Consider the following 14,457-nt stretch of genomic DNA (forward strand, 5'->3'; position numbering starts at 1 on the left):
TTTTTAAAAAATAATAATAAATAAATAAATAAAAACATTTAAAAAATAAAAAAAAAAAGAATGCTGATCTCCAGGGGCACCTGGGTGGCTCAGTCAGTTAAGCGTCCCACTTTGGCTCAAGTCATGATCTTACAGTTTATGGGTTCGAACCCCACGTTGGGCTCTGTGCTGACAGCTAGCTCAGAGCCTAGAGCCTGTTTCAGATTCTGTATCTCTCTCTCTCTCTGACCCTCCCGTTCATGCTGTCTCTCTCTCTCACTCTCTCGCTCTCTCTCTCAGAAATAAATAAAACATTAAAAATTTTTTTAAAAATGCTGATCTCCTGTGACACAGCATTTCTCTCCAGGTGCTATGGGAAGTTATAAGACAAGTTCAAGTCTAGATCCCCACCCTGTAGGCACTCGGAGATAACAGACCGATGAAACATGTATCAGAGTACACAAGACCCCCATCCCCCAACACCAGTACAAGTAGTGCCCCCAACAAAGGTATTTCTGTGCATCACTCTGGCAGCTGACCTCATTTCCTTCAGTCTTTCATAGAATTTTAGAGCTGGAAAGAACCTTATCTGATTCAACTACATTCCAGAACAACAGACAAAACTGGATCACTGATTGAAATACACTGTAATAAGACTAGACTTGTCTGTGTGTGTTAGGGGGGTGGACGGAGGAAAGCAAGACAACTGTACCAGTGCATCTCTTCCTAAGCCCTCTGTAACCCCTCTCCCCAAGCTCCCCACCCACACAAACCTCCCACCTGCTCCTTCCCCCATCTGACCTCATCACCCACGTTGCGAGGAAAATCTGGCCCCACTCCCTACTCCTTCACTTGGGTCCTTCTCCAAGTTCTCTTCTCCCACCAGTTCATGTTATGAAAAGAACATTTGAGGCCCTTCATACTGTGACCTCAGCACCAACTTTGCAACCTCAGCTCCACCATCACCAACCTGAACCCTATATGCTAGTCAACAAGACTATTCACCATGCAACCTCTGTATGTTATGCTTTCCAGTGCCCATACCTTTGCTTAGCCCATCTCATCAATCAGAAGCCCCCTCCTCCAACCTCCACCTCCTCCAAGCCCACCCATCTTTGAGAGCCTGGGTCAGAAAGCATCTGCTCCAGAAAGCCTCCATCCACCCAAATGGGCACTCTCTCTTTCTCTCTCCCTGTCACTCTCTCTTTCCCTGTCACTCTCTCTTTCCCACAATCCCTGTGGGCACATCCAGGGCCAGCTATTAAAATGCTGGGTACCTCCTGATGACCCCAGACTACAAGGGCTGGAACGAGGTCTTACCCCTTCCTGGCTGCACCCAAAGATTCCAGCACTGTGCTTTCTTCACTAAATACCAACTGCTTGGACAACAGACAGAAGGAAGGGAAAATGAAGGGAAAGGTGTTGAAACACAGAACTGCAGGCTTTTAATGCCTGTGGCNAGAGTACTGTGTAAGAATGGGTTGGTGGTCAGAGCCCTGTCAGGTCCTCCAGCAGGAAGCAAAGAACTCCTGGGGACCAGGGTGGTCAACAGCCTCATTCAGGGTGCAAAGGTGTCAGCCTGGTCTCCTTCCTCAGCATGAACCATGCCCAGGAGAATAAAGAACCCAAGTCTCAGCCAACTGTCAGGGTTCCCCTTTGCTGGAAAGGGCCGAGTCTTCAGTACCTTTCCCTGACGCTCAAACTCCAGCGCCATCTTCTGGCCAAGGTCGGCACTGCACCTAAACCTACAGTCCCAAGGGCAGTTAAGATACCAAGGCTGAGACCATTCCCAACCCACTTCAGATCCAGGTCACTTTGGAGACACCAGAAATGATGCCACCTCCTAGAGTTCGGGCTTCCAACTGCTTCCCAGAACATGACCTTCAGGACTTAAGCCTAACATTCAAAACAAAAGGAATAAAGCAAGTTTCCTTCTGGTAATACTAGCTGAGAAACTTCTAACCCAAAGACACAGAAAACAGATTTCTAAAAGATTTCTGCCAACCAGAAGCTCGGTTACATAGGAGACAAGGCACTGGTCTGGTAATCAGAGGATCTGAGGCCTCACCATCACTCCCACGCCCCTCCCTTAGATTTGTGGCCTCCATCCCCACCCCTCCACATCCCTATGCCAGGACAGTGTCCCTTTACTCACTCTCCCCTCCACACTGATGGCACTGGCTGCTGTGCAGGGATTTGCACTGATCCAGAACCACAAGTAAATCGCAGGGTCCAGAGAGCTGTAAGTTCACGCTCATCTCCTACACCCTGCTGGGGACACCCCTCAGGACCAGCCCCATCTGCCTGCGACAGGGACTGGTGTGAGGACACTAGTGCCCCCATAAGGCCTCTGCTGATGGGAAGGTAGATACAAGCAACTAGCAAGGCCAGAACACACTCTCGGGCCACCCTCCCTGCACCTCAGTCTGAGATTTAGGGGCAGCTATGTAGTCTCTGAGCTCCAGGTGTCTTCAGAGGCCATCCAAGAACTCAAAGCCAGACAGCAGATGGTCATACGACAGACTTGGCTTCCTTTAGCCACATTCTTGAAACCAGGATAAAAACAAAGCTTTCCACTGAGCATCCCAGGGTGGGTGTAGAGCCCACAGTCAGTGGGGTCCACTCAGGTATCTTCCTGGTGGGGAGAGCTGCTCCCCAAGAAGTGTCATGGAAGAGGCGGGAGGAGGAGGGAAGTGCAGAGTAGAGCGACCTTCCCCGCCCTCACACCTCCACACCCACCTACCCTGTTCCCACATAGCCCCTTTCCCCTCCCTCCACCCACAGAATGAGAAAGTATGTCACCAGGGAACAAATGCCATCTTCCCAGGAGGGAGGAGGAGGGGGAGGGGGAGGAGAGACTTCAATTGTGCGTCTGTGGGGGCCGGGGTGAGAAACCAGAGGTTGCCGAGCTTCCCAGCTGTGAAGGACGCCCCCTCAGAACCATGACCTTGACATTAGCCTGCCCTATTCAGAGGGCTCAAGACAGCCTGTGGGGCAGGAGCCGCAGGCCACCACGCTCAGGACCACACGGCCAGGGGGGCCTAGAGGAGAGGTCCTGAAGATGAAGACAAAATCTTTTAACCCCATACGTCCCTTGGCCAGCTGGGTGGGCCCACCATGACTGCTGACACCTCAAACTTCTCATCTCGCTCCAGCCTGGCTTACAGGGGGCCACTGACCTGGTCTTGCCTCCCGCTCCAGCCCTCCACAGACAAGCCGGCCTAAAAGGGTTAATCTGCTGCCTTCCCTCCCTTGCATCCGCCCCCACGAGCTGCCACATGCCAGTAATGATGCATTTCACACTGTTATTACAGTGATTTATTTAGTTTTAATTTGGGGGTGAATCTCGTGCTGTAGGAAGCAGGAGGCCAACAGCCTTGGCAAGAAGCAAAGCCACGCACAGACCTGTGCCACGCCAATCCTATCCTCTCTGCTTAGGGTCTCTCCATCCTAACTTTGCCCCCCTAGCCTGTGGCCTTGCTCCTGACTCTAGCCCTAAATGGGATTTACCCTTCACTTAATCTCCTCTACCTAAGTTTTTATCTCTCATCAGCAAAATGGGGTTAAGACCAGGTAGGTACCTGACAGTACTGTGAGGATTAGGTGAGAATGCACGGAACACAGCACAGCCGTCCACACACAGTAAACCTCCCATAATGGACAGATAGGATTAGGTTGAACCATATGAATCCCATTGCACTGCAGGGCAAAAACAATCACACATCAGCTCTTTCATAGGGTTCAACCATCTTTTTTACTGAGGGCCACTGAGATTCGTTCTCACCCCTTTGATTTCTCTACTAAAAGTTGCCACGAGGTATGTTTCCATTCCAGCGGTGGAGTGCGGGCACCTGGCAGGCACAGCTCTGCCAGGGCCCTTCAGAGGCAAACCATCCCAGCAGCCGCCCCCCTCCCCTCACCCCCCGGCACAGGCGGCTACCTCTTTGCCCAGGTCTTCGCGGATGACCTGGCGGACCTCTTGCATGCTGCTCTGCGGAGCCTGGCTGTGCAGCACCTTCAGGGTGCTGGTGTACTCCTCGGGCAGCAGGTAGTCCAGAGCGCCCAGGTGCTGGCCCACCTTGATGAAAGTGCCCCGGTTGGCACAGCAGAGCTCACAGAGACGCCTGGCAGAACGGAGGTGCACCTGCAGGGAGACGGGCCAGGAACAGAGAGGTGTGAGTGCACACTGTCCACAGGATATTCTTTCCCTTTCCTGCCCCCACTGCTTGAAGGGCCTGATTCGCTCCGAGAGCGCGCGTGCACATGCACACGCACACGCGCGCACACACACACACACACACACACACCCCTTCATTCACCTTCTGCCTCAATGCTCTCCTTCAGTCTCGCTACCTAGTGCAGGCAATTCCGACCTCATACTGAGGTCAGCCTCTTCATAGAGCCCAGTGCTCTGATGCTTCTGGTCTTTTCTCCATCAAAACTTACCTGGCCCAGGAACCAGAGCGGTCATTCAAGGCTTTTAAGCAAATCTAATCTATTAACGATTCATTTGTGGGTGCACTGAGTTCATGTGTTTGCCACCCAACCCTCAGACATGCCAATAACACTATCTGTTTGGAGGCCTACAGTTTCTAAAACATGGTCATACGCATCCTTTCTTTTAATCTTTATGGCAGCTCAGGGAGTCAGGTATTGGTATTTTTAAAAACAAGAAACTCAGGGGCGCCTGGGTGGCTCAGTTGGTTAAGTATCTGACTCTTAATTTTGGCTCAGGTCACGATCTTGTGAGATTGAGCCCCAAGTCGGGCTCTATGCTGACAGCGCAGAGCCTGCTTGAGATTGTGTCTCTCTGCTCCTCTTCCACTTTTGGGTGCTCTCTCTCTCTCTCTCTCAAAAATAAACTTTGGGGGCACCTGGGTGGCTCAGTCGGCTTAGCGTCTGACTTAGGCTCAGGTCATAATCTCACGGTTTGTGAGTTTAAGTCCCACATCAAGCTCTGTGCTGACAGCTTACAGCCTGGAGCCTGCTTTGGATTCTGTCTCCTTCTCTCTCCACCCCTCCTCTGCTCACTCTGTCTCTTTCTCCTTCAAAAATAAACATTAAAAATAAATAAATAAATAAATAAATAAAATAAACTTTGGGGCACCTGGGAGGCTCAGTTGGTTAAGCATTTGACTTTGGCTCAGGTCATGATCTCATGGTTCGTGAGCGCAAGCCCCGCATTGGGCTCTGTGCGGACAGCTAGCTCAGAGCCTGGAGCCTATCTTTGCATTATGCATCTGCCTCCTCTCTGTCCTTCCCCTGCTCACACACTGCCTCTCTCTCTCTCAAAAATAAACAAACTTTAAAAAAATATTAAGAAATAAACTTAATAAATAAATGATAGAAATAAGAAACTCAAATACTGTCCTTATGAAGAATAGCTAATACAGCTAATAAATGTCAAAGAAAGGTCTAGAAAACACTCCAAACCTAGGGCTCTTTTAACTCAACAAACTTTAGCAGGGGTCTTTTTTTCTTTTTTAAGTTTTTTTAATTTTAAGAGACACAGAGAGTGAGCACAGAAGGGGAGGGGCAGAGACAGGGAGAAAGAAAATCACAAGCAGGCTCCATGCCGTCAGCATAGAGCCCAATGCGGGGCCCAATCCCACAAACCATGAGATCATGACCCAGGCAGAAACCATGAGTCAGATGCATAACAGATGAAGCCACCCAGGCAACCCTAGCAGGGTCTCCTCGTAACTGGAAGAAAAGTTTTTCTGGGAAGTGTCAGGTGCAGGGAGCAGCCAGCTGGGCAGGTCTCTTAGGACAGGGCAGCCTTAACTTGCAGCCTGATGCCCGCTGTCCTTCCAGAGCTGGGAGGTGGTCCCCGCTGGCCATCAGGCTGTGTATCCCCAGTCATCACCCCAGCTCAGCTGAGGGTCCAGGAACGGTCCTGCCTTCCTGGAGCTACAGCTTCTGGGGCAGGATGGGGCTGTGGGCACACAAAGAAGGTAAGGGGGCCCAGTGCCCCATGGGAACCTCTTCCGCACCCATGCAATCAACCAAGAGGGAGTAAACATCTACGATGGACTTACACTCTCTTGAGTGATATGGAAGATGTCAACATAATTAAGCACATACTGGAGGCAATAAACCACCTGAGGAGTTAAATAACTTTTGGCAACAACAATGGAAGAAACAGTTAAAGATCCTATATAATTAGTTGCCATATGAACCTAGAAATTAAAAAGAGAACACTACAGCCCTCAGCACCTGTGTTCCAATAGCCCAGGAGCCCATCTGCCCTGTTCCACAGGGACACAGGCACAATAGACCCCAGACTCCAGGCATTGGGTCACTGTGCTGAGACCCTTGTGAGCACCCACTACTGACTCTGCTGGACACCTCTACTTCCGAACCCCAGCAAACTATTGGAAAGCCCTATATACACATGACCTCACCCCCTACGCAGAGTATGCCAGCCTTGATGTGGACATCTGGTCCAAGCGGGGCCACAGAGTCTTCTTACCCTGACGGGAGGGCACAAGGAGAAGGAAATTAACCCTAAGAATTACAAGGAGAGAAAGCTTACAGATGGATCAAAGGATGGTGGGAAAGGGGTGTATTCTCTTTAAGAATTGGGAACTGGGGCCTCAGCTGGCCAGTGGCAGATGACAGAAAATCAATGCGAGGACTGGCCATGGCCACGCTCAAGCCCTGGTTTTGAGGAAGTGAGAAAGAAGGCAAACCATGGTCAAACACGGAACTGGGCCTTTCTTCATGGTACAAAGGTCCAGGCTACTATGAACAAATGACTTTTTGTAGCTCAAATAATCATTCCCCGAATTCCAACCCAGAAGAAGGGAGATCAAAATCACTGGCAGAATAAGAGGCAACGCACAGGCATCCACTAAACATTAGTCCTAAGACACAGTACGACTGGAGCCCTCATCCAACCGGGCACTCCCAGCCAGGCTGCCCCAGTACCCAGCCACCCTCTTCCCCAATGAGGCAGGCTCAGCCCCTACATCAAAGCTGCTGTGGGGTCAAGGCCACCGACCACTTTTCCCTCCCTACCCAGTAAAGGCATCAACCACTGTGTGTTCACTGGGACTTAGAGCAGGCCAGTCCCATGCCTTCCACCACATGGGGAGACGTGGGAGCCATTCGTGCCCAGAGAATGAATGACTTGTCACAACAGGATCCCACTGAGAACCCCGAGAGCTTAGATTTAGATGCAAGAAACATGAGGACTGGAATCAGCACAAAGGCTTGGCCCACAGCAGGGCAAGTGGGTGTGTGCTGCTCAGAACTATGGCCTCCAGCCTCCAAATCCACCCTTCTCTCCCCTGTACTGTGATCCTGGGGCTTCATTCTATCATTTCTCCATTGTCAGATGGCTTGTGATTAGGTGACTCTGGAGGGGCACTGAGGCCACAGCAGAGCAAGGAGGTTCTAATATGCCACCGGAGCCAGTGTGGCATATTAGCTCAGTGGCCAGCAGCTTGAGGGTGCCCCCTTCAGTGGCCCTCCCAGACCAGACCATCCCACTAAATTTCTTCATACTTGGCAGGCCCCTCTGATGGCCCAACTCAGGCCCACGCCCTCCAGCGATTGTTGTGACCAGCTAGCATAGGGTTCTCTATATTAACTCTGGGCCACACACCCCTGCAAATTTCACTGTCCCCCAGCAGGCCACTCCCAGGGACTCTGCCTTCCACCCTGTCTCCTCACTGCTGGACAGACCTCCATCTCAGCCTTGCAGGTTGAGGCCCTCAGCTGAGTTCTGTCCTTACTCACTACCCTTCAGCCCCAGAGCAAACAGCTGCTTTACATGCTTACTACTTCTGTACGCTTAGAATCTCCTTTCACTACTTAACTACCTTTTACTTTTCCTAATTAATAATCTTTTCTATTAAGTTTTCCCCACTCAACCCTCTTGCACTGTTGGTGGGAATGCAAACTGGTGCAGCCACTCTGGAAAACAGTATGGAGGTTCCTCAAAAAGTTAAAAACAGAACTACCCTATAATCCAGCAATCACACTAATAGACATTTACTCAAAGAATACAAAAATACTAATTCAAAGGGATACATGCACCCCGATGTTTAGAGCAGCATTATCTACAAAAGCCAAACTATGGAAACAGCCCAAGTGTCCGTCGACCAATGAATGTATAAAGAAAATGTGGTATATATATATACAATGGAATGTTACTCAGCCATCAAAAAGAATGAAATCTTGCCATTTACAATGATGTGGATAGAACTAGAGTGTATTATGCTAAGTGAAGTAAGCCAGTCAGAGAAGACAAAAACTGTATGATTTCACGCATACATAGAATTTAAGAAACAAAACAAAAAAGCAAAGGAGGAAAAAAAGGGAGAGAAACAAACCAAGAAACAGACTCTTAACTACAGAGAACAAACAGAAAAAGGAGGTGGAGGAGGGGAGACAGGTGAAATAGGTGATGGGGACCGAGGAGGGCTTTGTAGTGATGAGCACTGGGGAGTATATGAAAGTGCTGAATCACTATATTGTACACCTGAAACTAATATTACACTGTATGTTAACTGGAATTTAAATAAAAACTTCAAAAAATAGTCAAAAAATAGGGTGTATTCTATTCTAAACTTTTTAATAGAGTGTGAATTATGCAATTTACTTACACAATAATCAATATGAAATAAAGATACCAGAAATGTAAAAAAATTTTCAAAAAATTTTCCCCAGTGACATCTAACCAGTCCATTCATTCTTCCACCCATCCATTTATCAGCAGCTTTTGAGCCAAACATTATTCTGAGCTAGTCAAGCCATCTTCTAGGAAATAGCAGGCCAGGCAGAGAAATAAGCAAGTATAAATGTCCTGAGGTGACAAGTTTGTGAGTTTGAGGAACAGTAAGAAGTCAATGTGGTTGGAGTAAAACTACTGAAGAGAAACTAGTGTTAGAAGACGTTGAAGAAATAGCCACATGGGCCATACAAAGAAGTTTTGATTTTATTCTCAATTTGAAGGCAAGATTTTGGAGGAGAATCACAACACCTGGGTATCAGGACAGCTCCATGCATTGTGATGAAATCTTGTATCTCCTCATGTAAACTATGAAACGACCTACACTGAAGTCATTTACTTCAAGGAAAAGAAGTGGCAAATTTAACTAACTTGGTGAAATATGTACACAGATTGTTGGTATACCTTATAACAAATAAACTCTTTTAAAATAAAAAAAAAAAAAAAAATTTTCCCCAGTGAGACTACTGGTGTGACTGGTCCCTGATGGAGACACAGGATTAGTTCCTGAAATCAAATTTGAATAAATTAGGATAAAAAGGGCATTTCAATCAAAAGAACAGTACAGGACCATGGATCAGCATGCATGTGTGTGTATTGCTGAAGACCTAACTCCACCATTTTCTTTAGATTGGATTCACATCTGCATCTGTCTCTGCTGCTGGCAGCCCTCGGGAATATTCTAGGGGCGCCTGGGTGCCTCTGACTCATGGTTCAGTTCAGTCATGGTTCTGTGCATGGCTCCACAATGACAGCATGGAACCCACTTAGGATTGTCTGTCTCCTTCTCTCTCTGCTCCTCTCCCACTCACACACATGCATATTCTCTCTCTCTCTCTCTCTCTCTCTAAAAATAAACTTAGAAGAAGAAAAAAGATAGAAAACATCAGCCCACTGCCCCTCACCTGTGGCTTGAACCCAGGCTAACTAACTCTTGGCACAAAGTGATGGTCACCTTCAAGACCGTGTCTGGACAATTCAGGGAGCCCTCTCTGGTCACACAAGCCCAGGAAAGCTGGTCAGTACCCAACTCATCAGCTACCTGGCACATCAGCCACTGGGGCAGAGACCATGTGTGTCCCTGGACACTCTGTGAACCTCAGAGCAAGCTGTCCATGAGCCATAAATGTAGATTAATGACAACTATGGGTTATGTACTCACAAAACCACCATCCATGAAGCTGAGTCAGCACCTACTGCAAATGGCACCCACATTTCAACTAAAGAAGCTCCAAAGTCACCTTCAACCAGCTTCTAAATAAACACACACACACACAAGTGAATAGTGCCACTCACCAAAAACTTACAAATATTCTTTTAAGGCCAAAAGACACAAATGCTGAAGAAGAGAGTAGGGCCTCCGATTTCCAGGGTCCCTTTTCAACTCCAGCTCCTAGGGCTTCACTGTCCTTTGGGATCAGAAGGCAGGTCCCATTCAAAATTTCAAGAAACTTCTAGCTCAGTAAAAATTCCCCCTTTCAGTATTCACTTCCTTAATCTGATACCTTAAGGGGCTGTATCTGCTGGAATCAGGGACCATCCACGGGAATCCCATGGCTGTCTAGCACCCAGCAACCTTTCCCCCAACGAGGAGTGTGATCAATGAAAAGGCAAAACTTCTGGAATCTCGGATCTCTGCACTCCCGAATCTACTCCTTCACACTACACAACTTTGAAGGTGTGCACCGACATAGGCATAGGCCCCTGGAAGGAAGATGAAAGTTAGTTTATACCAATACTGTACAACAGAAAGTGCTGCAATGACAGAAATGTTCTACATCTGCACTAATAACACAGTGGCCACTAGCAGCTACCAGTGGCTACTGGGGGGCTTGAAATGTAGCTAGTGTGACTGTGGAACTGAATTCTCCAATTTTTTTTCATTTCTAGAGAGAGAAAAAGCCCAAGCAAGGGAGGGGGGTGGAGGGAGAGAGAGAGAAAACCCCAAGCAGACTCCACACTCAGCACAAAGACCAATGCAGGGCTGGATCCCACAACCCTGGGATCATGACCTGAGCCAAAATCAAGAGTCAGACGCTTGACCAAATGAGCCACCCAGTCATCCCTAATTTTATATAATTTAAATTGAAATCAGGGCAGCTGAGTGGCTCAGTCATTAAGCATCTGGCATCGGCTCAGGTCATGATCTCACATTCATGAGTTCAAGCCCCACTTGAGGTGAGCCCTCCTCTCTCTCTCTCTCTCTCTCTCTCTCTCTCCCTCCCTTGCTCCCTCCCTCTCCTTCTGCCTCTCCTAGATCCTAGAATTCTCTCTCTCTCTGCCCCTCACTCACTTGCTCCCTCTCACTCTTTAATTATTAATTAATTTAAATCATCACATGTGGCTAGTGGCTACCATACTGGACAGCTCAGGTTTATAAATCAGTAACAGCTATAATAAATAATCATTTATTTAGTGCCCTGGTATAGGTACTATTCCTGGGCCTACAGTAAATGCTGAAATATAGGTAGTTGATGTTGTTTTTAAATCTGCCCAAACGTGTCTTCAAAATAGATCTTAAAATGTGTCTTTGAAGATGACAAAATGATCTCAGAGGGGTTCAGTAACATTCCCAAGGTCCGAGAGTCACTAAAAGGTGAAAGGCTGACGTGTTCAAGCATGTGCCAGGGACAGGCATGAACGGAATTTCTCTCTGTGCACACACAGGGGGGATGCAAGCACTGTGGGGATGGTCTTCACGGGCAGAGTTCACAATGCAGACCGAGGAGTGGCCATGCACCATGACACTAGATTCCCCAATGGCAGGCAATAAACGTAGCTGCCCAGTAACCCCCAGGTAGGACATGTGTGGCAGAGAGCATCCCGCTGGCACCAGGGTGGCCATGGAAGTTGAATCGAGCGTATACAGTTTGAATTTTTTTTTAACATTTCATTTATTATTAAGAAACAGAGAGAGACAGAGCATGAGCAGGGGATAGACAGAGAGAAGGGGAGACACAGAATCTGAAGCAGGCTCCAGGCTCCGAGCTGTCAGCACAGAGCCCAACGCAGGGCTCAAACCACAAACTGCGAGATCATGACCTGAGCTGAAGTCGGACACTTAACCAACTGAGTCACCCAGGTGCCCAGAGCATATACAGTTTAAACGGCCAATGAAAACTACAGACGTTCTTGAACACAACAAGGCGGAGGCATAACACATGGTTAATAGCAAAGGCTGTGGAATCAAAAACAACTGAATTTAAATCGTCCTTTGCTACTTACCTGTCCTATAACCTTGGACAAGTTAATTAACTTTGGGGCTTCAGTTTCCTCATCAGTAAAAGGAGGAGAAAAATGGTAACTGTCAGTGTGATGGTCATACGAAGCAATTCATAAAAAAAGAGTTTTAGCACAGGGCTCAGCATACAGTCCATACTCAACACTTGGATTAAAAGGATGGTAGGAGGAGGGGAAACCACTCTTCCTAGAAAAATGAAATTAAAAAAAATAAAAAAGAACACTTCAGGTGCATCCTAGTTCCCTATATTTTGTTTGACCAGCAAGCCTAGACCACAATCTACTAGGAACAATGGCTAATTTCATGCTCTGTCATATAAATGGCATAGCATCCATGCATAAGAAACACAACAGTGATAGAGAATTATCCTAAACACAGGGACTTTACTTTTTCTGCCCAAAGACCCTACTTCCTCTCCTACCCTAACACGGACCACCCATCAGCTCACAGACCCAAGTGCTGCCTTTACTAAGCACCTGGTTTCCGGGACTGGTTGGGTGTGTAGCTGCAGCATGCCCTCACTGCAGAGGCCTGACATTCCCCGTTCTGTCCCTGCCAAACTATAGCAGGGACAGCTGGCGTGGTCTCCCTGCCCCTCCTCCAACTTCATTTTCACTCCCAGCTCAATAACTTGCCTTATGATTATCTCATTACCAATAACCTTGCTGTAATGAGTTTTAATCTGTCTCATATTAATTAAAAGCATTGTTATTAGCCAGCTTGGTTTAGGGTTTCAAAAGTGAGTAGCTAATAAGATCAACCCAGTACTGATTAATTATTGATTGGGAGGGAGGGAACAAAGGCCCAAAGAGAGCAATTCTTGACTCATATCTAAACTCCCAAGAGCAGGGATTTTGGCCTCCAAACTCAGCAGGAAGGTACCAAAGTCTCAGACTGAATCAACAAGACTCCTCAACAGAACTGGGCAATATCTGCAGTGGGGTTGAAGATGGGAGTTTGTGACACAAAGAGGAAAGAGACAGACATAGAGATGTGCGCCACACAACACAAGAAAAAAGAGAGAGACCATGAAAGAGAAGGTAAAAAACAGACCCCAAAACAAAGATTTTTGATTAACTCTTCTAGTCAAAAATTCAAGACCCAAAGGAAATATAATAACATGTAAAAAGTGGTATCTCTAGGCTGTGAGGTTACAAAAATATTTTTCTTCCTCATAGGTTTTTCTGTATCTTGCAAATTTCTGAAAACTCATATGTATTATGTCCACAATGGGGAAGAAATGTTTTTTCATCCCTCCTTCAACATCTTCTACAAATATAAAAGTCCAGGGGCGCCTGGGTGGCTCGGTCTGTTAAGCGTCTGACTTCAGCTCAGGTCATGATCTCACAGTTCGTGGGTTTGAGCACTGCATCAGGCTCTGTGCTGACAGCTCAGAGCCTGGAGCCTGCTTCAGATTCTGTGTCTCCCTTTCTCTCTCTTCACCCCACCCCCCACCCGCCGCCCCTTGAGCTCTGTCTCTCTCTCTCTTAAAAATAAATAAAACATTAAAAAATAAATAATACAAAGAATACAAAAACATCTAGCACCTCAAAAGATAAAGGCACAATGTTTGGCACCTAACAAGAAGTTGCCAGGCATGCAAAGAAGAAAAATACAAAATGAGAGGAAAACCAACCAATCAAAACCAACTCAGAGCCTCAGCAATCAGACAACAAAAAACAATGAAAAGGCATTCAAATTGGCAAGCAGTCAAACCTTGACTATTTGTAGAAGACATAATACTCTATGTAGAAAACCCAAAAGACTCTACCAAAAAAAAGCTAAAACCAATAGATAAATTCAGCAAAGTCGCAGGATATATCAATGTACAGAAGTCTGTTGCATTTCTATACACCAATAATGAAGCAGCAGAAAAAGGAATCAATCCCATTTACAATTACACCAAAAACCATAAGATACCTAGGAATAAACCTAACCAAAGAGGTAAAAGATCTAAACTTTGAAAACTATGGAACGCTTCTGAAAGAAATTAAAGAGGACACAAAGAAATGGCAAAACATTCCATGTTCATGGAGTAAAAGAACAAATGTCTATACTACTCAAAGCAATCTACACATTTAATGCAACCACCATCAAAATACCACCAGCATTCTTTCCACAGCTAGAACAATCTTAAAATTTGTATGGAACTACAAAATACCCTGGATGGCCAAAGTAATCCTGAAAAAGAAAAGTGAAGCTGGAGGCATCATGATTCTAGACTTCAAACGATATTTCAAAGCTGTAGGCAGCAAGACGGTATGGTACAGGCACAAAAACATACATATAGATCAATGGAACAGAATAGAAACGCAGAAATGAACCCACAACTATAAGGCCAACTCATATTTGACAAAGTAGGAAAGAATATCCAATGGAAATAAGACAGTCTCTTCAACAAATGGTGTTGGGAAAACTGGGCAGCAACATGCAGAAGAATGAAACTGGACCACTTTCTTACATAATACACAAAAATAAATTTCAAATGGATGAAAGACCT

General features: G+C 46.7%; 1 protein-coding gene across 4 annotated transcripts in view; it reads right to left on the bottom strand.

The window, feature by feature from the left end:
- ADCK1 (aarF domain containing kinase 1) overlaps nucleotides 1-14,457 on the bottom strand; it is a 118,088-nt gene that overhangs the window by 63,107 nt on the left and 40,524 nt on the right. For all 4 annotated transcript variants that reach the window (XM_077750756.1, XM_077750757.1, XM_077750758.1 and 1 more), the window contains one exon: nucleotides 3,920-4,123. In XM_077750756.1, coding sequence (XP_077606882.1) covers nucleotides 3,920-4,123 — 204 coding nt within the window. The remainder of the gene's footprint in view (nucleotides 1-3,919; nucleotides 4,124-14,457) is intronic.

This window comes from Crocuta crocuta, unplaced genomic scaffold (assembly GCF_008692635.1).
Source record: "Crocuta crocuta isolate KB4526 unplaced genomic scaffold, BGI_CrCroc_1.0 scaffold186, whole genome shotgun sequence".
NCBI lineage: Eukaryota > Metazoa > Chordata > Mammalia > Carnivora > Hyaenidae > Crocuta > Crocuta crocuta.